We start from the raw sequence: 23,869 nt of genomic DNA on the forward strand, positions 1-23,869 counted from the left end.
GCCTAAAATAAATAAATAAATAAAAAGCTAGGGTAAATATGTGAATTATTTAATTAGGTGCTTGGATATCTCGTAGAAGTAATGGCCGCGTCATCGAGTAAATTAGATGAAGGGTTGAAATCGTGCTACCTGCCACAGGTATTTTTTCTTTAAATTTTGGAGCTTCTTAAAAAAAAAAAAAACACCCGGTATACCAGTGCCTCGTACTGATTATTAAGGGCGACATGGAAAAAAATAATGATTGTGCAGCGAATTTGATGGAAGTCTTGCCAGCCCCATAGACTGCTGCGAAGTGGTGATATAGTACTTTGTTCGAACATCGAAATAAAAATTATTACGTGTTAATAGAGGAAATCCGAAAGGGTCGACGTTCATTGGCGGCCGGTAACAAATAACAGTGAACTTAAAGCGGTTAGATTTAAAGGTTTAGGTTTAAAGAGGTTAGGTTTAAACAGTAAGCTTAGCTGCAATGTATCGAAGTATCCTCACGTTGGGCGCGAGGGCCACCACTGGAAGCGCTGGCGCTGCACCATTCTTGCGTGGAAATTGGGATCACGTGTCACCGCTTCGCCGTGACGATTTTATCCCGAAAATTAGGAGGCTTACTATGGTTGTTCATAAACGTTGCCCATCGTCGTTGAGCAGCACTGGCTGCCACGCTCGAACAGAAAAAATGTTTCTAGATGCTCTTTAGTACGCTCATTGGTGAATATATATCCAGCCAAGGCCGGAATTTCTTCCTGTTTAATTCATATAGTTCGTTTAGAATGTAGCGACAAGACCCGGTTTATGCAAAGGTAAAGTGGTCGGTAATTTTGTGACAGCTTGAATGGGTTAAAGATCCTTCCTCGAAATTTGGATGTCAGTAAGTTAATTTGTCGTCAAAGAATGTTAGCGTTCAAGGCGCGGCCATATTGCAGATGGCGATAACATTTCTCGCAATGAGAAAAAAGTGCTTGATTTGGTTTTGTATCGCCAGCGCAAATAAAGATGTCCTCGACTATTACATTATACAAACAGGAGATAAAATTACGTAAACACTACATTATACAGAACAAAAGTATCAATAGTATCCTACTATTTGCGTAGTGTTTATTCTGCGTGCCGTAGAAAGGTCGCCTTCCACTGAGTGCTGAAGATACTGCAATGATGAAGAGCCGAGAAGGAAAACGGCGATAATAGTGGTTTAGTCTGTCCGTGATGGCGGAACACCAGAACATCGGGCACACACATGACGACAGCAGCTCTTTGTTCATTTCCGAGAACGTTCGTGTGTTGCACATGTATCCATGCCAGACGTGTAAGAAAAAAAACCAAAAAAGCACTGCACGTTAAGCATCGTTTCTACCGACGCCTTTACACCAGCCGCCAAACAGAACTGTCCCAGCAATTTTACTTCGGCCGGCTTAGTCACCTTCTCCGGCGGGGTGAGGCTTGGCTCGTGGGCAAATTTTGGGCCAAGACCAAGGGTTCTTCTATGCTCTCCTGGTAGAGTCTCGTTGCCAAGAACCAACACTTTTGCTTCGGGCATCTTCTTCTTTTGTGGTTTTGGAAGGGTAGGCCAAGCGGTGTTCTACTTCCACTCAGCTATATGATAGGATGTCTTACGCCACTCCAGGAAATCCCTTATGCTCTTGCAGAATGGATAAATCAAGCCCGATACCTCCAAGATTGTATCCGTACAGCCTGCGGGTAGGAAAAAGACAAAGGCAAGAGCAGAAGGGATTTCCTGGAATGGCGTAAAACATCCTATCATATAGCCGAGTGGATGTGGAACACCGCTTGGCCGACCCTTCCAAAACCACAAAAGAAGATGCCCGAAGCATAAGTGTTGGTTCTTGGCGACGAGACTCTACCAGAAGAGAATAGAAGAACCCTTGGTCATGGCCCAAAATTGGCCCACGAGCCAAGCCTCATCCCACCGGAGAAAGTGACTATGGCTAGGACAATCACCAACCGGGGGACCGAAGAAGAAAGACCACGCATCATAGCAGAGTGTGTAGATGTGCTGGGACAATCAGTATAGAGGCGCTCGAAGAATAAGACTCTAAACGATTGTGCGTAGAATATGCTGCGAGTAGAAACCTTCACATTTTGACCTCTGATAATGAAGGTTTCTTTGTTGTAGTGCCAGAGAGTATCTTCAGCAAAAGAGCGTTAGATGCAATAGGAAAGAACTTCAGAGCAATAGATCTGAAGCCCGCTAAAGTTAAGGAGCGCGCAGTGTCGCTGCTTCACAGCCACAACCTTGAGCAGCTAGCTTCATTAGCAAAAAAGGCAAAAAGTCGTAATTTGGATAATTTCTTCTCAGCAAAGACCCACAAGTCTGACATTCCATTTCGAGCAATAGTCACGGAAAAGAATACGTGGCAGTGGGTTGTCTCGGGTTACTTACAAAGGCATTTGCAGTCATTGGTGATCAGAGATCCTTTTGTGGTAAAAAACTCGGATGATCTCATCAGCTTCCTCGATCAATCTAATCCTGGCGATTGTAATGTTTCTAGCATCGATGTTCAAGGTCTGTACTACAAAATTCCACATGACGATCTAATGATAAGTGTTAAACTTAGTATCACCGAGGACAATGATGAGCTCAAATTTTCCAGCAGCTGTGGTGTATCTGTTAACAGTTTTCTCGAGATTCTCTCTTTTGACTTAGCTTCAACTGTTGTTGAATGGAAAGGAAATTTATACCGACAAAAATCTGGCATTTGCATTGGCTCCAAGGTTCCTCCGGTAGTAACATTTTTCTATGTAGGGTTGATAGAAACATAGAAAGTAACCTAGATGACCGAACAATCAAAGTGCTAAGATATGTTGATGAATTTCTGATCTTTGTGAAGAGTACTAATTTTCAGCAAATGGTTCATGATGTACTTCAAGTATTCCACAAATGTGGCTCAGGGTTATACTTTACACATGAAGTGCCAGGTAAGAACGAGCTACAATTTTTAGATACGAGGTTTAAACTAACTGATAAGCATGTGTGCTGGGTGTGTTGCCCAAGGTCCGAAAAACCAATTTTAACGTTTCGCGCCGCAGATACGAAGGTGGTAAAAACTGGCATTACTTTTTCGGTTCTATTTTCCGCACTTTCGAAAACGTGTTTTCACCAGACTTCTGAGTCTATTAAAACAACTGGAGCGATTGAGAGCGGCAGGATTTCAAAAGCATGCTATCCGCATGACTATACAGAAGCTTGTCAAGCGTGTAAAATTAGGAGCAAACACAATAATGAACAATTCAGAGCCTGCCGACAAGAAAAAACTGGTTGTAATTCCATATGTACGTACATAAACTATGACACAGCCTCAGGAACGTAGCAGGCAGGATTGATCTAAAGGTTGTTTTTTTCTGCCCCTGATTTGATGATCAAAATCTGTGGTAAGATTGATAAGAAGTTGGCCCAGGCTGCCTCCACTCATGCTACTCATGTTAAGCATACGTCCCCCCTTGTGCACTGTAGAATGGGAGTTGTTTTCGAGCTTCCTTTTTCCTGCGGGCACGTCTGTATCGGCCAAACAGATCGTTGCCTGAACATTTCATTTTCTGAGCATAGGCGCTCGCTAACGGGTAATGCCTATTCACATGTCGCGCGGCATTGCTCTGAGCATGGGTGCACTTCAATCTATAAAAACACCACAATACTTTCCTCACATAGAAATCAGACCACAAGGGAGATTATTGAGGCCTACTAAATCAGGAAAAAAGTGTCGCGTTGTGTAAGCATGCCATCGGTAAATTTGTATGACAGTAAATTTGAATTTTGAAGCCGCCTCATAGTGTAGCATTAGATTACAGGATTTTGCCTTTGTGCCTGCGCACTGATAATGACGCCATCGATGGGAGAGCACGTGCCTATAGGTTGTGTACATAAGTTTGTGTATGCTTTCGTATGAAGTTAGTTGGGAGTTCAGCGCTATCCTGTGTGTTCTTGCCTTCTGCCTTCGTCATATCGCGCTGCCCCTTCAAGATGTTTTTCTGTATTCAAACCGGTACTATACGTAGCTATACGGTTGCTGAATGAGCCTAACGACGCCTGCGGACTAACATTCTCGGGGCTTGCGAGTGGAATGAAAGTGGGCATTGAGAAGCACGTGTTGATGAGGAAAATTTGACAACTATAGGCCACTGTATAATTCCTGGCATATTAGAAACTGCTTGCAGGTTGATTATACCACCTGAAGAAGTAGCAAGCTATCTAACAGGGACAATTCAAAACAGCAAGCGACAATTTGTGAAAGGATGGTGGGTTCGTGTTTAGCCTTCCAGAGCCTAATAAAAAGGTGTGTGTATGTTTGCGTGTGTGTTTGTTTGTTTGTTTAATTGATTGATTGATTGCGCGCGCGCGCTCGGAGTGGTACAACAAGGTGGAAGGCAGACGTAGCGGGGAGTGTCAATCGGCTGTTTCAATATCTATTAGAATAAAACAAAATTAATCGGGTCTAACTTAGATTGCAATTGGTAAAGATTTTAGACTGCGACACACTTGGCAGCAAAGAAGACCTTGTTGGATCAGTGATGAAACTGGCCTCATTACGCGTCGACCAGATTACTGTGAACCAAAACCAAAGCCCTATGATAAGATTTAAAGAAGAGTTATCCGAAGACTATACGTGCAACTAATGTTACAAATTTCGGAGCGTATGCGGTATACACGTTCAATTAGCTTCGTTATCACTTCACTGAAACGTGGCGAACGACGTTAGGACGCTGTATACTCTGAGCGCGTGTTTTTATAATCCCATTCGTGCCATAACATCGAGTCGTGGTTCTGCGTGTATGTCAGATATACACGCAAGCGTGTATCGCAGCGCTTAAACGGCTGCATTAACAAGAAAAATGAACCCAAAACACAAGGCATAGAGAAGGGCTCTCGTAATATAACATCCGAGTAGGCTAACAGTCATTTAATTACAGATGGAAATATACGTGATACTCAAGCGAAGATCAAGTACATCGCGCAAGACTAGCTACGCACGGCTCATGCCAGTTCGCTTTGGGACAAAGCGACGTCTCATCCCCGGACAGCCTTTGGAAACTGCCCCCGCTGACCTACAACGCCGCCGTCGACGAAGTCGACAGCTGGGACTCCATCCCTGCGGGTGCCGCCTGCTCTTGCGGTTGGTCTCTCTTTTTCTGCGCGAAAGCAAAGTAGAGGCAGCACGTCAGCGCCACCGTCACCACGACTAAGCCTGCAATCAAGGGTAGCCAGATGGACGGCTTGTCTTCCTCCGCAGAGCTTCCGGAACTGCTGCTGCTTTCCGGGCTGTCCCCACTTTGCCCGCCTGTGGCTCCACCTCCGCCGCCACCTCCGCCGCCAGGCCGAGTCGTCACTGGATTAGGCTTTGACTGCGGATCGGGAACATTGCCAGCCGGAGGGTCCGGTGGAGGCGGTGGCCGAGGACCGCGCCCCGCACCGCCGCACAGACCCGTGTCCTGGTGGCAGCGAGCTTTGGCCGGGCAGGCACTGCACGTGGGGCCCTCCTCGTAGATGGGCAGCTTCGTCCTCACGCTGACCAAGTTTCCGGCCGGGCCGTAGTTACAGGCGTAGATCTCCATGTACGGGGGAGTGGCGCTCGGGTCGGCGAAGCTGAAGTTGACGTAGCCGCAGCCGACGTGGTGAGTCTTGGCCCAAATGATCTGGGTGAAGTAGTTCGTGTGCCGCGCCGTGTAAGGGTTGTACGCGCGAACGTCGCCCGGGGAGTAGTACTGGTACTCGTTGAACCACGAGTCGATGATGAACGTCCAGTTTTGCCTCGGAGGAGGCCATCTTCGCACTACCTTGGCTAGGTTCTGGCCGGTCAGGTTGAAGCGCGACGTAGAGCGGTCTAGCGGGTCGTCGTGGTCGACCACGACGCCGGGCTCCGTACACTGGTTAGAGAGTGCCTGTCGCACGCATAAAAAAAAAACAGGAAAAGAAGATTCGATGTACTTGTAAGCATATTGTCTTATCTTGAAAATATTCTCGGTATGTCCTGTCGCGTTCAAGATAAGCTGCAACACCGTGCCTGTGGTCGAAGGGGCTCCAATAGTGCATGGCGGCGCCAACACATAGGGAAAATTGGGGAATACCGTTCGAAATACTGGCAATTACTAAATAGATTTTTCGTGCGCTAACTCTCAGAGCACCTTCGACCACAGGCACCCTGTTGCAGCTCATATTAAACGCGACTGTACGTGTCGCGAGGACAATGGTTAACGCCGTGAAGTCCAAACACAGTTGCACGTGAAAAAAAAAATTAGAACAACTTGTTCACCGTTATTAGTGACTATGAAAAGAACGTCCGTATAAAAAATATGAAATGTTATTTAGGTAACCACCTAACTGATATAGTCAGTTAATTATTAATTGGTTTGCTGAGCCAACCACACCTGAAAACTCGTTCAAGCGTGTCAGCAACCTTAATATACACTATATGGTTCCGCTGCACCCTCTTCCTTCACTTTCCTCCTCGCGTTCTCTTCGTTATCGCCGTCTTTCCCCTTCCGCTGCGCTCGGCGTGGGCTTTTATCCTGCGCTGTGTTCATTAGCTCGGTGACGAGGGGCAACGCCGACACTTGCCGCGGGAACGGGTGCCTGAGAGCTGAGCTCTAAAAAGCCCTGTGGATCCAACACCTGCGGGAATCGTTGCAAACGAAGCTTTCTGTGCTGTTTGCTTTGATTGACGATAATTTGCGCTGACGTGCACGATAAATATTAAATTTATTCAGCGTTCTGTACAAAATGAGATTGGTGAGTTGATGGTAAACGTTACTTTGTGTGCGGCACTGTTGTTTGTCTACGTAGTACACGGAACGCACAGCGTTCTTGCGCGTCATTGTTCATAACCTCCGAGGTAGTTACCATTGTCAGTGCCTCACGTGGCACATGGCATCATGGCCACAGTGTTATACTTAATTGAATTACGGGCTGTGCGTTCCGAAATCACAATCGGTTTATCATGCACGCGGTAGTGACGGACTCCAGATTAAGTTGACCCCCTGGAGTTCTTTAACATGCACCTTTGACGTACACGAGCGTCTTTCTGATTCGCCTCCGCCGAAATGCGGCTGCCGTAGTAGGGATCGAACCCGCCACCTCGAGCAACGCCAAAGCCGTAAAGCTACAGCGGTGGGCGCATACGTGTTGATTTGAGGTGCGGCCGCTTCCGTGGTGTCGTCAAGACGCTACGGTGCTTTAATGTGGCTTTGCGTGTACACGCCCTGCGTCCGTCGTCCGCAATACAAATTTGCACGGCGCTTATTTTTCGGAAGTGGTAGAAACGTACCGCACTGTTCCTTGAACTTAAATTTATTCAGTCTGTCGGTAACCAGCTGTCGTTTCCTTTCCTTCTTGCGTCGCTTTTTCCCTATCCTGCCCTCGCCCCACGCATGCAAGCTGTGATCGAAGAGTTGCAAGGCACCGTTTCGTAACTGCGTAAGTTCAACCCCATTCTTCGCCTCCTCTCCCTACCTCCTCTCTACCTTTCTATCTACTTCCCCTCTGAACTGTTGCACGTTTGTACAAAGGCGAGCGATGCATTTTCTGCAATGCTATTGCGGGAGATCGCGGATAATTACGCTGTCAGGAGGGTTCTGTGGTGACGCCCAGGGAGCTCCAGGGAGTATTGTGCACATACGACGCTACGGAGAAGTCCAAAAGAGTTTCTGGCGTCACCTTTCGCCTCTGCCGCGCTCCTGTCATGTATACACACGCTCTGAGCCCCCTTCCTGCGCAGCGTGCAAGACAGCAGCAGCAGCAATGGAAAAATCGAAGGAAGAGGCAAGGAAAGCTTCCTTTCAAAAGGTATCCGGACAGCGGGGATATAATTGTACAAGCAAGGTACGTATAGACGCCAGCCGAATAAGTTTTCGGCGTCGGTTACACCAAATGTTTCTTACATAAAAGCAGCTCCGGGCCTTCGCGTTCAGATGGCGAGCCATTATTTCTGGCTGAAACATGAAGTTTAGACAAAGCAGCAGCAGGAATGAGGTCTGTTATGATTGGGGGTTCAATCCCATCGCTCGTGATCCGTTGTCCAGATTGGAGTCGGGCATGAATCAGAAGGTAGCTGGCCCATGCCGTCGTCCAACTTATCCACGCTGAGGACGTTGATGAAGGGAAGGACTGCTTCTCATCGAGAACGAGGAATAAGGGTTTATTTACAGTATTTATATCAGTCTAACATGACTGCTTGAGAGAGAGTGTCTCAGTCCAACATGACTGCTTAAGAGAAGTGTGTCGAGCATCCGTACAACAGCGGTTTTTAAACACTCGGTCCTCCCGTGATACAAGGCGACGCGAACGTTCGTTTAGTAATCGCAAACTAGCCGCCTCTCCGCGGCACGGTTTACACACACACACGCATACACACAGGTGCAATGGTCCGGAGCCGACGTCAGAGGGGCTTCGTAGAACTCGGAGCCGTTCCGGGTAGCGCGTTGTCTTGCGTCTTGGTCGGTGCGTGGGAAGGAGCGTCCGTCGGTGTTCCTGCAGCAGCTCCCCCGCCCATAGGATATCAGGTCCGCTTTGTCGTGTTGCGCACAAAGGCTGCTTCGTCGAACTCCTTCAGTCACAACGCATCCTAGCTGAAGCGACGGAGAGTGGAGGATGCGCGTATTGATACTGACACAAAGTCGACTTAGCCACGCCGTGGCTAGAGGTTGGCGGCGGCATTCCAAGATGAGGTTGCCACCACTGGCGTAACTGGCTGGCAAACTTGCCATGCAGCTGGCCGTTCTTAACAGGTCGCGTACGTGGCTGGCTCAGTGCGCATCGTATGATCAGATCTTTCGATCACATGGATGAGATTTCGTTTGAAATGCGATGCAACGCATGAATTTTGCGTTCCAAGACAAAAGGCGATGAAAACCGACGGTACGGTACTTCAGGGAGAACGTTGCACAGATCTATATAAAAAGCTCGCTGACGACGCGCCGATGTGCACATCTGCTGGTGTACTGTTTTCTTCTGCTGTCCGTAATGCTCAGTTAGATGAAATATTGTAACAGCACTCAACGTGGCTGATATCACCGCGCCTTCGAAATTTCCGCAAGAAAACACTCATGATCGATATTGCGCTTTGCGACGCGTTTCTGCCAGCGTCCTTATTAAAGCCTTCATTTGAGAAGCCAACTACGGGAGTTCAGCTCTAGGAACAATGCAATTTTAACGCGATAGCGTTAAGGAGCTCGTGTCGCAGAAAAGCCGGTGTCGTCGCCGTCGGTGTCGGCGTCGGCGTTCGCGGCGTTGGCCGTGAGCGATAAATCATGGCAGGCACTTCATAAATAAAAAGCAACTTCCAAGATGGGCTGTGTGGGAATCGAACCAGGGTCTCCGGAGTGTGAGACGGAGACGTTACCACTGAGCCACGAGTTCGATGCTTCAAAGCGGTACAAAAGCGCCTCTAGTGAACGCGGTGTTGCCTTAGAAACGAGCTGTTTCTAAGGCTCAGGCGTGCGTCGCTTGCTCAGGCGCACATTTCGTTGTCGCGCCGAACGCTGCGTTGCTCGACGCTCACCGCGTCCGATGCGGGGCGCGTAGTCGCTGCGCCGTAGCCTATTGTCTTACACCCCTTGGCGGGTCGACGGGAACGCTGTCGCGTTCAACTCTTGAAGGCGAAGCTTAAGCGTCCTCCAATTTTTTTTAAGACGAGGTGGCCTGCTTTTTAGAAACTGCAAGGTCGATGAAAACGGCACGTCTGCTTGACTTTTCATCTTTGCGTTGAACTTGAGTGATCGAGGAAAAGCCAGAGAGGGTGCACTCTAAAAGGGACAAAGTTCATAAACGTGTTTATTTTCCCATTTTAAATTCAACCGGCGCTTTAAGTTACGGTATCTCACCTTGACCTTAAATAATGGCAGTAGCCGCGAGAATTAGGATGCTCGGAATGCCTAGAGCGCACTAAAATTACTTAAGTGCAATATTTGCAGATGCGAATCATACGCAATTCGTGGCGTCATGTGTCGTTCGGTGGCATGTTTAACAAGCCGTCCGGTGTTTAAGACGAACGTACACAAGTTTATTAACGTCTGCGCTAAAATCAGCTAAGAAGATATAAACACAACATGGAAGCGCTTTCGGCTCGTGCCTTTACTTAAGAGCGCAACAGTTTCCGTTATAGTGCGAAAAATGCATTCTTTTATTATTGGGACAACCACGTTTAATGTAACGAGTGTGTTGCGAATGTTCCTATGTTATTAAGGCGGATCTCATAGCAACACCTATAGCTACCGATGCTGATGCAGCGGCCCCGGTCTCGTCTGGAAATCCTAACTGTAACTGATACTGGTCGGAAGTCTCGTGATCCTTTACTGCGCGCAATGTCGAGCTTGCTTCTGTCCCTGCTTTCTCTCTCTCTCTCTCTCTCTCTCTCTCTCTCTCTCTCTCTCTCTCTCTCTCTATCTTCTTGTTTTTACTTTTTTTGCTGAGCATGGCTTGCGATTGGAGCGTGAATCTTTCCAGGCCAAGTCACGTGGCGTCGAGCGTGAGGTCTGTCTGTCCGCATCACCCAGCTTTCTTTCTTTTTTGTTTCTATGCGGCAACAGAGTTTCACGTTTCGGTGGTTCGCACTGCGTTACGACGCGTTCCGCCGGCGTGCATGCGAGGCTAAGTGAGGCGCGACGCCACGTGACATGTCTGGTCGGCATCCCAAGGACAACGCCGGCTGACCGACCTGTACTAAATACCATGACACTCGGAATTTCCTAGCTCGCCCGACTGATGGGCTCTACATGCCGACGGCTACGCGGATCACGGAAATAAATGTGCTTTACCCTTATGTTCGCTTGCTTTTTCAGGTTCATTTATACAATTTGATTGGTTGCTTTTATTTCTCTCTTTATATCTTCTTTTTTTTCCGCTCTCAGGTGCCGCTGAGTTGCGAGCACCTGCAGCCTAAGATAAAGCTAACATTTATTGTCAACCACTCCTACCTTGGCTTTCAAAGAGCAGCGATCAGTAGTGTGTATTTATTTATTTATTTATTTATTTATTTATTTATTTATTTATTTATTTATTTATTCCATTAGCCTTCTTTCATATTTCACACACTTTCCGGGGCTATCTGTCTATCTGTGTCTCTGACCGCTTTCCCTCAAAGCTGCGTCTTTGGGTAGTCCATGGTCGAATGCGTAGCACGTTAAGTTCCTGTGCTGAGGGAGCAGGGTTCGAGACCAACCTTTCTAACAATTTGGGTCACTGGGTATGTAGCGCTGTGCTTGTGCCGTTCTTCTCTGACAAAAAAAAAAATTGGCAGTAGCTTAGCTAGGCTATGCCAGGATATACGTAGCGAAAGCTAAGGCATATCATGGTAGCCTTGGTTAATCTTGATTGCAAGTCCAGGTTAGTGTGGTTGTCTAGCTATGTTGCGGCGTTTAGCCAGTCGTTCGGCGTGCTGTTCGTCTGTTTCCTGGGCGATTCGTTTCCTCTTCATCTCGTTCCGATATCGATTTCAGGCCACCTTCTGCTTATCAGAATTGTAGCCGTCCATACTGCCGCCTCAACTGTGGTTGCGGCACACGCGAGCTCTCCTTTTCAATCCTCCGACATGTTATCAGTCATGCGACGCAGCTGGCGAAGCGAGTGGAGGCGAGCGCAACGACGAGGAACGCGTGTGACGTCATACCAAACGACGGAGGCGGCAAGGCGCGACGCTGCGCAGTGGTGGAACACCTGTGGCTCGGTGCTACTAGTGGCGCGTGCGCAGTAGTGACTAGGGAACGACAGAGAGAGAAATATCCGCGGCGAGGCGCGCGTTGTGATTTCATGTGCCTCCTCGGAGCACCACCACGGCGAAATCTCAAGCTCGCGGCCAGTAAAGCTTTCGCTTTAAAGACTTTGAACTTTGTCTAGTGTCAGGCGTAACCGAACGCGTACGTCATATATATTCAGACACTGTTCTCTAAACGCGCCACACGCGGGCTTCGTGATGGCGCCGCCAGGTGGCACAGGTGTCAAGACAAGAAGCGCGAAAGGAGAGCCAGGCTGCCTGTATACGCGCGCCATACATGACAAGCTTCGGCGGTGTTGCTACGGTGTGTCATCAGACTGCTTCAGTGCTAATCCCATTAACGTCAGACTCCATCGGGAGATGGGTTCTGCTGGAATTTTAACTGCGTCAACATTCTTAGTACACTTCACGGACTTCCCGGAGGCTATGTATGCATGTACGTTTTGTACGTAACCGTTTTTCCAACCTGTGTCACTGTGTAGTCCATGCATGGTCAAGTGGTTAGAGCATTGACCTGGCTGCGCTGAAGAATCGAAACCAACCGTCGTACCAACTTGAGTCACTGAGTATGCCGCAATGTGTTCACATGTGCCGTTCTTCAACGAACGTTTTTCCTGCAGACATGGGTCACTGTATATGGATTGTGGGATTGGGTATGTAGCGATCTTCAATGAAACTCTTTGACACCGACTTGGAGCACTGGGTGCGCGCAAATCGTTCAGTCCGAATGAACCTTTTTGATGCCAACTTGGGTCACTGGGTATGTGCCAGTAGGCGTGTGCCGCTCTACTACAAAGACACAAAATATCACGGAGAACCCATTTCACGATGACTGTCGCCGGTATGCTGCGATCAGCATTCAAGCAATGTGGCGACACGCCGTATTGCTGAAGTTACGTTTATTTAAAATCTGTAGTGGTCATTCCGAGACTTCTTTTTGCTTCGGCTATGTACGACATACACTGACTCCAGCATCGGCCCACTTCGGAATGGCACTCGCTTTCCAAGGTCTCCAAACGCCGTGACGGCATGACGGCCACGCAGTGATGACGATGGAACGACGCCGATGAAATGACAAAGGCGGTATGACGACCACGACATGACGACAATGAGATAACGGTTCTGCAATGATGACGATGGTATAACGACGGCAGCGTGACGACAACGGAATGAAGACAACGCGATGGCGACATGCGTTAGCATTCTTAGGATACTTCACGCACTTTCCAAACGCTATGTATGTATGTATGTATGTATGTATGTATGTATGTATGTATGTATGTATGTATGTATGTATGTATGTATGTATGTATGTATGTATGTATGTATGTATGTATGTATGTATGTATGTATGTATGCATGCATGCATGTATGTATGTATGTATGTATGTATGTATGTATGTATGTATGTATGTATGTATGTATGTATGTACCAGCATTCAATACTAGACATTTGTATGGACGATTCCGAATTAAAAGCTCATATATGGCTAACAGAACTATCAATATAATTAGATGCAAATAAGTTACAGCTGAGTATAAGTAAAATAAAATAAGTAATCGCCAGAGCTAGAAATCCGCATATAAGTAATAGTATGTATTATACATAATGTATTATGTATAATTAAGTATGTATTAAGTATGCATGTAAGTAAGTATGTATTAATATAAGTAATAGTATGTAATCTGAGTTTTCACGCCGCAGTGCTCGAAAAGACGAGCAGTATAAAGTTCCTAGTCATGTTTTTTCAGGAATACTTATCGTGAAATGACCACACATCCCCCCTCCAAAACAAGCTTTGTCGAACAGCTGGCCCACAATGAAAAATAAGCTCTTTTATTCCCAGCAAACTAGAACCGGTTATATGTCATGCTTTAATTCAGTCCCATGTACAATACCGCTTACTGACCAGGGACTTGCAACAACCGATTTAAATAAACCAGAACTCTTACATAAGAGAGCTGTTCGTGCTCTTGAACGCATCCGCTTCAATGAAACCACATCTCCATATAAGTTTAGGTGTAAATTAGTTACACCAAAGTTTCCTTATTTAGAGAAGATCTTATTTACGCAAATTAAAGAAAACTAGGCAAATTATGGGTCTATCTCGAAACTACCACAGACCGAAATTTTCGTTTGCTTATCTACCTAAGATTAGAAGTACCTTATATTAGAACCAATTAGAATTTAACTACCTAAGATTAGAACTAATTATGGCGCGCAACGCTTGAGGCACAATATTCCTGGAACAAGAAACTGTTAGACCAATTAAAACAATCCCCTTCAATAAGATTGTATAAAACAAAAATACATAACTGAAAATAGTTCGTTGGTGTCATGTGCGAATTTCATGCAAAGTCTGTGTTTTTGCGTTGGAAATGCTTATACCGGCCAGCTTGAACACAATCAATACTGTAGCGTTTTCATATGTGAGACGTAGTAATGAACTATATCTGCTTTTCTTTCCTGAATCCTATGCTTGTTCCCGAATGCGTACTTTTGCGAATCGTTAGGTTAAAAACTGAAAAAGCTGTACTACAAATATGGTTCATTACAGTTTTTCATTGTTGACTGTGCTGCTTAAGTGTGTGCTCATGTATTTCAGGTTGTACATCGTTCTTCTTAGTTCACCTAGATCGGAGTGTATCATTTTTTCCCCTCCATCTCGCCTTCTGAATCCCATGTTGTTTAATACTGACCCCTCCTTTCTTCTTTTTCGCTTTATTCTTACGCTGCGCTAATGTTTGCTTCGTTGGAACAGAGATGGCGCGCGGGTCACGGCCTCAGTCAGGCGAATGCTAACGCCTTAATACTCCGTTCCCTACAAAGCAGTCAACACTCTGCAGACTAGTGCAGTGGGGGGGGGGGGGGGGGGCTTCGTTCGCAAGTGGATATGGTTAGATGCCTTTTGACCGCAAATGTGTGCAACTGTTCTTTATAGAGGCTCAATAGTGAATGAAACAAAGCTTTAATCCTTAGCAAGAAACCCACTGTGGTGCACGGCTGCTGATGCGTTGTTTTAGGTCGTTTTTATTTTATGTCATTCTTTTCAGGTTATTTATTTTCAACATGTCGCGAGGAGCCTCACGTGCGTACTCGCGCGAGCGAACGCTGTTGGCGCGCAACGAACCATGGGCGGAACACGCGGAGTGATAACCGGGGCGGCGCCAGGAGGGACACGAGGGGGGGGCACCCCCCCTCCAAATTTTCGCCTGCTCCCCCATTTGCCCCCCGTTTGCCCCCACCCCCTCCCTAAGATAGCCGGAAAGCTGACCCAAGGTGGACGATATGAAACAAAATGTCAGTTTTCATCTCTTATAATCTGGAGGCAGCGCCTCTTACTTCAGCGTGACAATTTGCTTCAGCATGACAATTTGTTATAACAAAATTTCTGATCACAAGCAATTACCCTCGCGCTTGTGATGGAGTGGGCGCTTGAAATACAGCGCGAACTGCCGCAATAAGATAAAGATGGTTCCAGCGGTTCTAAACAGGTGCGCTATAACGTAAAGCTATTCCAAACTTTTCTATTCCAATTCGGCAGTCAGCCTTCTGTGATTGGTCGAGAAGTTTTTGGGACCACCCCCACTTCACCTGCCTGTCACGCGACGTCACGAAAACCGCGATAGCTCCCCATCTGATATGACGTGTACACACTGATTATGCATGATATGACCGAAAAAAAGAAAAATAGTTATTTCTGATTCGACGACTTTTCAACATTAGCCCTCGGCTATTGGTCAAGAGTTTTCGGGCTGCACGCAATTCATCTGCCTGTCACGCGACGTCACAAAACCGCGAAAACTCACCGCGTCAAAGTGACGTGTACGCGTTAAAGATGCATTAATATGCCGAACAAAACTGACTGTTCTGAATAGCGGCAGGCTGCCCTGCTCCGAAAGGAATAAAAGATGGCTGCCGCCAATCATTCAGGCACTGGCTACTAGCACCTGCCGGAGAGCATGGGTTTATTTGCGTATAATAAAGCTTTCTGCGTGGCCGTGTAACGTTTTCGAGCGTTTTCGACACGTTTACGACCTCGTTCAACCAAAAATTCTTTGTTGAGGATCCGTTGTAGTGTCATTCTTAAGCTTCCGTTGCATGCCGCCGCGATTTTCGACCAGCCACCGCAAGCTAAGTGAGGGAAAGCGGACCAATCGCAGACGCCGGCACCACTCTCTTCATCCGGTTATCGATTTTCAATGCAGTGGCTCGGCCCCATCGAATCCCTCTCCACTCAGTGCTCCTCGCCTCTTGTCAGCCAATTAGGTGCGACAAGCCGCTCAATGTACTCAATGTCATTTGTTTTTCAAGCAAACAAAAGCGACCGCCTGTGATCGAGGAAAGCGTTTGATTGGTCTCTTCAGACAACCCTGTGGGTCACCACCACCCGATGCTTGTGTCGGCGGTTACGAAAATTTGACGTCAGGAGATTAGAATAAAAATATATTGGAATAGTTTTACGTCATAGTGCTCCCTTGCGTGAACCGGCAAGTTCGTGCCTTGGATGTAAGAGCCGCTTTTTCAGGTGCCTTCCGCTCACAGGCCTCTTCGGCAGCGAATACCGTGCAGAGGTCGCATAACCGCGAGTGCTGTGTAACTGAAGGCAGCACACGTACGCGGGATACACGTGTCGTCCTTATGCGGCGCATAAGCGGCAAAACGCAAGCACAGCAAACAGCGTCGGCTCGAAATCATGGATGTTCACATATGGAGCCGGTTTCAATACCTTTTCATGCGAACTCCGCTCGGGTACTGGGCAGAGTTGAACCTTGGCCATGCGGAAATCCCAGTCACGTCGCTCATGTGTAGTGTAACCGAACCCAGAACGCAGACAACGCAAAGCGAACAATGTTGCCACTAATGTATATGTTCTCATGGAGCGGCCGCTCTCAGCTACTCACAAATCGCGTCACACGGTTAAGCGGCAACAGCCTACAGCTTGAAGTGCGTAGCAGGTTTTCGCTTCGACATCAGGTTCGATTTGTTCAGCCGATGACAAAAAAAGAAATGAAGCCTATATTTGTGCAAGTATCCGTCAGGTTATTCAGAAAAGAATCTTCTTTGATCGCTGCGGCGCCTTCAAATGTCTGCATTTCACATGCCTGCTACAGTAGCTCTGTAGCCGCATGCATCGTCAGTACAGCCTCGGCCACGCGCCTCGACTGTTGTCTAAGACCACACGTACGCTTGCGGAGGGGCGCAAGCTCGCGTTCACGCATCCACGCATGTGCAGACGGTGCGGCATGGCTCGTACGCGTCGAAACGCGGCGTGATCTCGGGGAACAGCTCCTCTCCGCGCGCTTGCGTTGTGTCGCGTCGCGTCGGCGCGCCTGACTACGCAGCTACGGCGCGGAACGTTCAACTTTCAGTGAAGCAGTTTTATATCATACAAGAAAATGGTTATTCTTTCCGTTTTGCGCTGATCGAAGAACCATAAAAATATAACAATTACGTTTATAGATATCGAAGCATCTTTAAATACTGTCGATAACAAAGTACGAAGTGGCCCCTGCCAAGGCGTGTGTGAGTGAGGCCAGTTTATACCCAGCGTGCGCGCATGAGCGCGCGCTGTCGCGCGTCATTGTGGGTGCAAACCGCCATTACTCGCGAGGCGCGGCAGGCACTAGGAGCGCGGACACGGGCTGGCGCGCGTCCGCAAGCGTACGCTTGGTCTCGGCTTTAGACCCTGCTTCATTCCAAAGCCTCCGCCAGTCGGCAATTACTGTAAGAGGCGCGCCGCCACTCATTCAGCAAGGAGAGGCGTCGCGACCGTGGCGAAGGGTCTACCAGGTTAACCTACCCAGTGCCCGCGGCGGTCCAGACACCTCCTGCCGCCAAAAAAAACCTGTCAGTGCAGAGTCAAAACGATATCATTTCATTTTCATTTTCTTAGCAGAACCACTGCTGTCTGAATATGCTAAAGTTTGATTTATATCTTACTGAGTTGCTGAAATAGCTTATTCACTCTGATGTGTTTAGAAGGCCTTGAGCCCAGTCAAGCTGTTCTTAAAAGGTTTTAGCCGTCGAGCGACTGGTATCCGTATCGCAACACTGTTGTGCTCTCGGACGAGTGTGTTGAACATGCATAAATAAATGTTCGCTTTTTACAGCGAAACTGTATATGGCTAGATTTCCACGGTATACTTTGTGGCGCAATATACATTTCTTGAAAAGGGACAGAAAAAAGAAAGACAGTGAAGCGCCAAATTGGCGCTTCACTGTCTTCCTTTCTTCTGTCCTTTTTCAAGAAATGTATTTTGCGCCACAAAGTATACCGAGGAAATCTAAGAACCAACTTGCCCAAGAAGAAGTCCTTTTGTATATTGCTAGTTTCCAGCGGATCGATGTCCGCAGACCAAAAACGTGGGCTGATTCCGAAGATAGTGCCATACCACTGCAGGCCGACCCGCGCTAGAGGTGAAGCAGGCTTCAAGCACTCCGCCAACCTGCAAAAATAAGTTTATATCTTGGGTCCAAATACAACCCGTATCAGATATGAAGCTGATGATGACAGATAATTCATTTTAACCACTTTCACCACTTTGTTGGCGTTCCAAGTGCTTGCGTATCGCCTCTCTTTTCCTTCCGCTCTCCCGTGGTGGCGGTACCGTAGAAACATCACGCGTGTTTAGTTTTTTCCGGCTCCTCCGGACGGCGGTCCCGTCGTGAAGGTGTGTGTATATATAACTATAGCGTAACTACACCGTCGAAGAACAAGAATGTCTTGCAGTGATTTTCGTAGTACAGCGCTTCCGGTCCTACCTGTACGGGCGCCCCTTCACTGTGGTCACAGACCATCGTTCTCTCTGCTGGCTGGTTAATCTCCGTGACCCGTCGGGCCGGCTTGCGCGTTGGACACTTCGTTTACAGGAATATGACTTTATCGTTTCTTATAAAAGCGGCCGCCCGCACGCCGACGCTGACTGCCTCTCGTGCATGCCGCTTCCAAGGACGGACTGCGACGCGGACAACGTCGACCGCTGTATCGCATCACGGGAGCCGGGATTTCCTAATATAAATACCTTGAAGGTCGAGCAACAAAAAGAACTTTAGAACCACTGCTCATTACTGCAAGGCAATCAGCACCATCCACTCTTTTCTGCGTTCGTGATGGGGTTCTTTACAAAAAGAACTATTCTGCTACAGGCCCACGATATCCTTTGGTGGTCCCGGACAGCCTCCATGTCTCCGTCATGCGCACTATGCATGACGATCCAGCACCTGGTCATTTGGGATCTGTGCGAACGCTCTACCGCCTTCAAGAAAGGTTCTACTGGCCTAAAATGCGCCAGACGACCACCCAGTACATGTCCAGCTGCAGCGAGTGCCAACGTCGCAAGCGTCCGACAAGTGCTCCTCTTGATCGACTAAATCCAGTGCCAACCTTCAGCACTCCTTTGAGCAAGGTGGCATCGACTTTCTCGGTCCTTTCCCGCGGTCATTTGATGGGAATCGCTGGATTGTCGTGTGTGCTGATTACTTGACACACTACTGTGAGACAGCTGCAATACCATCAGCTACTGCAGCCGAAGTGGGTATTTTTCTGCAGCGTTTTGTCATTCTCCGACATGGACCTCCAAGACTCATCGTCAGTGATCGTGGGCGGCAGTTCACTGCAGACGTGGTCGAAGAGACGCTTCGTCTAGGCGCTTCAAGTTTTCGACATTCCACCCCGTATCATCCACAAACAAATGGCCTTCCGGAATGCACGAACAGAACTCTTACTAACATGCTGTCCATGTATGTTGCGTCAGATCATAAGAACTGGGACAGTTTCCTACCTTTCATTACGTACGCAATTAACACCTCACAGCACGAAGTTACGGGCTACAGTCCCTTCTTTCTTCTTTATGATCGTCCACCTCGTGATACACTAGACACTATCTTCCCGTTTTCCAGCCACGATAATCTTTGTATATCAGAGACCTGTCTTGCTGAAGAAGCCCGATGACTTGCTTCTTTGCGCACTCTTGCTTCACAAGACCACTAAGGCACGTTACGACCGCCGACGTCGACAACTGATATATGACGCTGGTGATTTAGTGTGGCTCAAGAAACCAACCAGGAAACGTAGATTATGTGAAAAGCTGCTGGCCCACTATGTTGGACCCTATGTTATTACTGAGCGTGTCAGCGAATTAACTTACCGCATAGCACGCCTCACGTCAAATGGCCGACGGTCAGCAAGGACTGAGCTTTCACATGTCGCCCGTTTAAAGCCCTTTATTTCTCGACAGCCTGTTTGACTTCTTCGGCGGGCTTCGTCTGCGCGGAGGGAAATGTGGCTCTCTTACGTGCGTAGTGGGTTTACGCCTCAACAAACAGTATGGCGGGCATCAGAGAGGTGAACGAGGAAGACGACGTGCGGCTGGCTGGCTGAATCTCGACAGGCGCTCAACTTATCAAAGCCATCGCGTCTAATTCTACCCGGCTTGACTATAAACGCCCTTCATGGGCGCGACAATGCGTGCGCGCACGCGTGCGCGTGCGTGTGTGCGGGTGTGTGTGTGTGTGTGGGTGCGTGCGTGCGTGTGTGTGTGTGTGTGTGCGTGTGTGTGTGTGTGTGTGTGTGTGTGTGTGTGTGTTTTGAAGAAACGAATGGGCACAATTACGAAAATTGCATTTTTAATGGTTTAACGTTTCGGCCGTGGCACGGCCTTCGTTTTTATTCTGACGAAGGCCGTGCCACAGCCGAATGTGTGAATCAATGTGCGAGCAGTTCGTTTCCCGCATTGCCCGGTGTCGCCAACGTTCCCGCCTCAACACTGACGCCAGTCAGCAAGACCGCAAAATTCGCTATGATGCATCTCACTGTGTCGTTTCCTTCCACCCTGGAGACGAAGTATTACTGTGAACCCCAGTTCGCGCTCCTGGATTGTGCGAGAAATTTCAGTCGCATTTTATCGGGCCCTACATTGTTCGGGAACAGACTTCGCCAGTTAACTATAATAATAATAATATTTGGGGTTTTACGTGCCAAAACCACTTTCTGATTATGAGGCACGCCGTAGTGGAGGACTCCGGAAATTTTGACCACCTGGGGTTCTTTAACGTGCACCTAAATCTAAGCACACGGGTGTTTTCGCATTTCGCCCCCATCGAAATGCGGCCGCGATGGCCGGGATTCGATCCCGCGACCTCGTGCTCAGCAGCCCAACACCATAGCCACTGAGCAACCACGGCGGGTGCCAGTTAACTATCGTGTCACTCTAGTTGCTCCGCCTTTGGACGGCCGCTGCCGTGCCATGGAGATTGTGCATGTTTCTCGTTTAAAGCCTTTCATACGACGTTTCCCCCCATAACCAGCGGCCAGGTTAGCCGCTTCCACGCGCGGGAGAAATTGTGTGAGCATTATATAACCTCTTCATCTTCTTCATCTGTATATATTCATCATCATGGCCAGCGTCATCGTCTTCAGAGCGCGACCTGCGCAATAAACCGTTGAGGCTTAACAGCTGTCTCGCAGTATGTATGTACGTATAACCGAAGGAGAGAGTTTTGTGCGGAAACAATTTTGTGTGGCCTGTGTTCTGTGTGGCCGCTTGTGGTTTTCGAGTGACCTCGCAAACATTGCTGCACTGCGGGACGTCAACCAACGCACGATTGCCTTGGCTACGGTGAAGCAGTGTGCCCTCGGAGTGCAGTGGAATGCGTGTCTGTTCTGCGTGCCGGGATTCGTTAGTAAAAGTTGTCGTGCCGCCTTTTGCAACAATACATATAGGTATGTATACCCCCGGTGCTCCATCATCTTCCGAGGCTCAACATCGTGGACAAGCGACTATAGTCGCGCCTCGCCTTCCATTTATGTGCATACGGAGTTTGACGCAGTGCAGTGCCCAGTTCGCTATTAAGGGGCCCACATACACAACTTCGATGATCATCGACCTGCACAGAGTGGAATGGCACTGAATTTTTTTGACATCCTTTCATTGTTAAATGACGCATAGAAAGCACGCCAAATAACTACAAATTCCAGTTAGTTCAATCTAAAAGAAATAAAAATAAGAAACAAGTTTCACTATCATCATCATCAGCCTAGTTACGCCCACTGGAGGGCGTAACTCAGGCTCAGGGCGCCTCTCCCATACTTCTCCAACTACCCCGGTCATGTACTAATTGTGGCCATGTTGTCCCTGCAAACGTCTTAATGTCATCCGCCCACCTAACTTTCTGCCGCCCCCTGCTACGCTTCCCTTCCCTTGGAATCCAGTCCGTAACCCTTAATGACCATCGGTTATCTTCCCTCCTCATTACATGTCCGGCCCATGCCCATTTCTTTTTCTTGATTTCAACTAAGATGTCATTTACCTGCGTTTGTTGTCTCACCCAATCTGCTCTTTTCTTATCCCTTAACGTTACACCCATCATTCTTCTTTCCATAGCTCGTTGCGTCGTCCTCAATTTCAGCAGAACCCTTTTCGTAAGCCTCCAGGTTTCTGCCCCATATGTGAGTACTGGTAACACACAGCTGTTATACACTTTCCTTTTGAGGGATAGTGGCAACCTGCTGTTCATGATTTGAGAATGCCTGCCAAACGCACCCCAGCCCATTCTTATTCTTCTGGTTATTTCAGTCTCATGATCCGGATCCGTGGTCACTACCTGCCCTAAGTAGATGTATTCCCTTACCACTTCCAGTGCCTCGCTACCTATCGTAAACTGCTGTTCTCTTCCGAGACTGTTAAACATTACTTTAGTTTTCTGCAGATTAATTTTCAGACCCACCCTTGTGCTTTGCCTCTCCAGGTCAGTGAGCATGCATTGCAATTGGTCTCCTGAGTTACTAAGCAAGGCAATATCATCAGCGAATCGCAAGTTGCTCAGGTATTCTCCATCAACTTTTATCCCCAATTCTTCCCACTCCAGGTCTCTGAATACCTCCTGTAAACATGCTGTGAATAGCATTGGAGAGATCGTATCTCCCTGTCTGACGCCTTTCTTTATTGGGATTTTGTTGCTTTCTTTGTGGAGGACTACGGTGGCTGTGGATCCGCTATAGATTTCTTCCAGTATTTTTACATATGTCTCATCTACACCCTGATTCCGTAATGCCTCCATGACTGCTGAGGCTTCGACTGAATCAAACGCTTTCTCGTAATCAATGAAAGCTATATATAAGGGTTGGTTATATTGTGAATATGGTCTATTGTTGAGTAGCCTTTACGGAATACTGCCTGGTCCTTTGGTTGACAGAAGTCTAAGGTGTTCCTGATTCTATTTGCGATTACCTTAGTAAATACTTTGTAGGAAACGGACAGTAAGCTGATCGGTCTATAATTTTTCAAGTCTTTGGCGTCCCCTTTCTTAAGGATTATGATTATGTTAGCGTTCTTCCAAGATTCCGGTACGCTCGAGGTTATGAGGCATTGCGTATACAGGGTGGCCAGTTTCTCTAGAACAATCTGACCACCATCCTTCAACAAATCTGCTGTTACCTGATCCTCCCCAGCTGCCTTCCCCCTTTGCATAGCTCCTAAGGCTTTCTTTACTTCTTCTGGCGTTACCTGTGCGATTTCGAATTCCTCTAGGCTATTTTCTCTTCCACTATCGTCGTGGGTGCCACTGGTACTGTATAAATCTCTATAGAACTCCTCAGCCACTTGAACTATCTCATCCATATTAGTAACGATATTGCCGGCTTTGTCTCTTAACGTACACATCTGATTCTTGCCTATTCCTAGTTTCTTCTTCACTGTTTTTAGGCTTCCTCCGTTCCTGAGAGCCTGTTCAATTCTATCCATATTATAGTTCCTGATGTCCGCAGTCTTACGCTTGTTGATTAGCTTAGAAAGTTCTGCCAGTTCTATTCTAGCTGTAGGGTTAGAGGCTTTCATACATTGGCGTTTCTTGATCAGATCTTTCGTCTCCTGCGATAGCTTACTGGTTCCCTGTCTAACGGCGTTACCACCGACTTCTATTGCGCACTCCTTAATGATGCCCAAGAGATTGTCGTTCATTGTTTCAACACTAAGGTCCTCTCCCTGAGTTAAAGCCTAATACCTGTTCTGTAGCTTGATCCGGAATTCCTCTAGTTTCCCTCTTACCGCTAACTCATTGATTGGCTTCTTGTGTACCAGTTTCTTCCGTTCCCTCCTCAAGTCTAGGCTAATTCGAGTTCTTACCATCCTATGGTCACTGCAGCGTACCTTGC

General features: G+C 47.7%; 1 protein-coding gene and 1 non-coding gene across 2 annotated transcripts in view; both read right to left on the reverse strand.

Moving 5' to 3' along the window:
* Window positions 1-4,900: 4,900 nt before the first annotated feature.
* The window catches only part of LOC142574594 (uncharacterized), a gene marked incomplete at its 5' end in the record, with an annotated part of 54,033 nt that continues 35,064 nt past the window's right edge, over window positions 4,901-23,869 (reverse strand). The window contains one exon of the mRNA XM_075683642.1: window positions 4,901-5,889. Coding sequence (XP_075539757.1) covers window positions 5,056-5,889 — 834 coding nt within the window. The remainder of the gene's footprint in view (window positions 5,890-23,869) is intronic.
* LOC142576849 (U2 spliceosomal RNA) lies at window positions 18,077-18,271 on the reverse strand. Its single transcript, XR_012826981.1, has one exon. It is a non-coding gene; the product is annotated as a U2 spliceosomal RNA (small nuclear RNA).

The sequence above is a fragment of the Dermacentor variabilis genome, chromosome 3 (genome assembly GCF_050947875.1).
Source record: "Dermacentor variabilis isolate Ectoservices chromosome 3, ASM5094787v1, whole genome shotgun sequence".
Taxonomy (NCBI): domain Eukaryota; kingdom Metazoa; phylum Arthropoda; class Arachnida; order Ixodida; family Ixodidae; genus Dermacentor; species Dermacentor variabilis.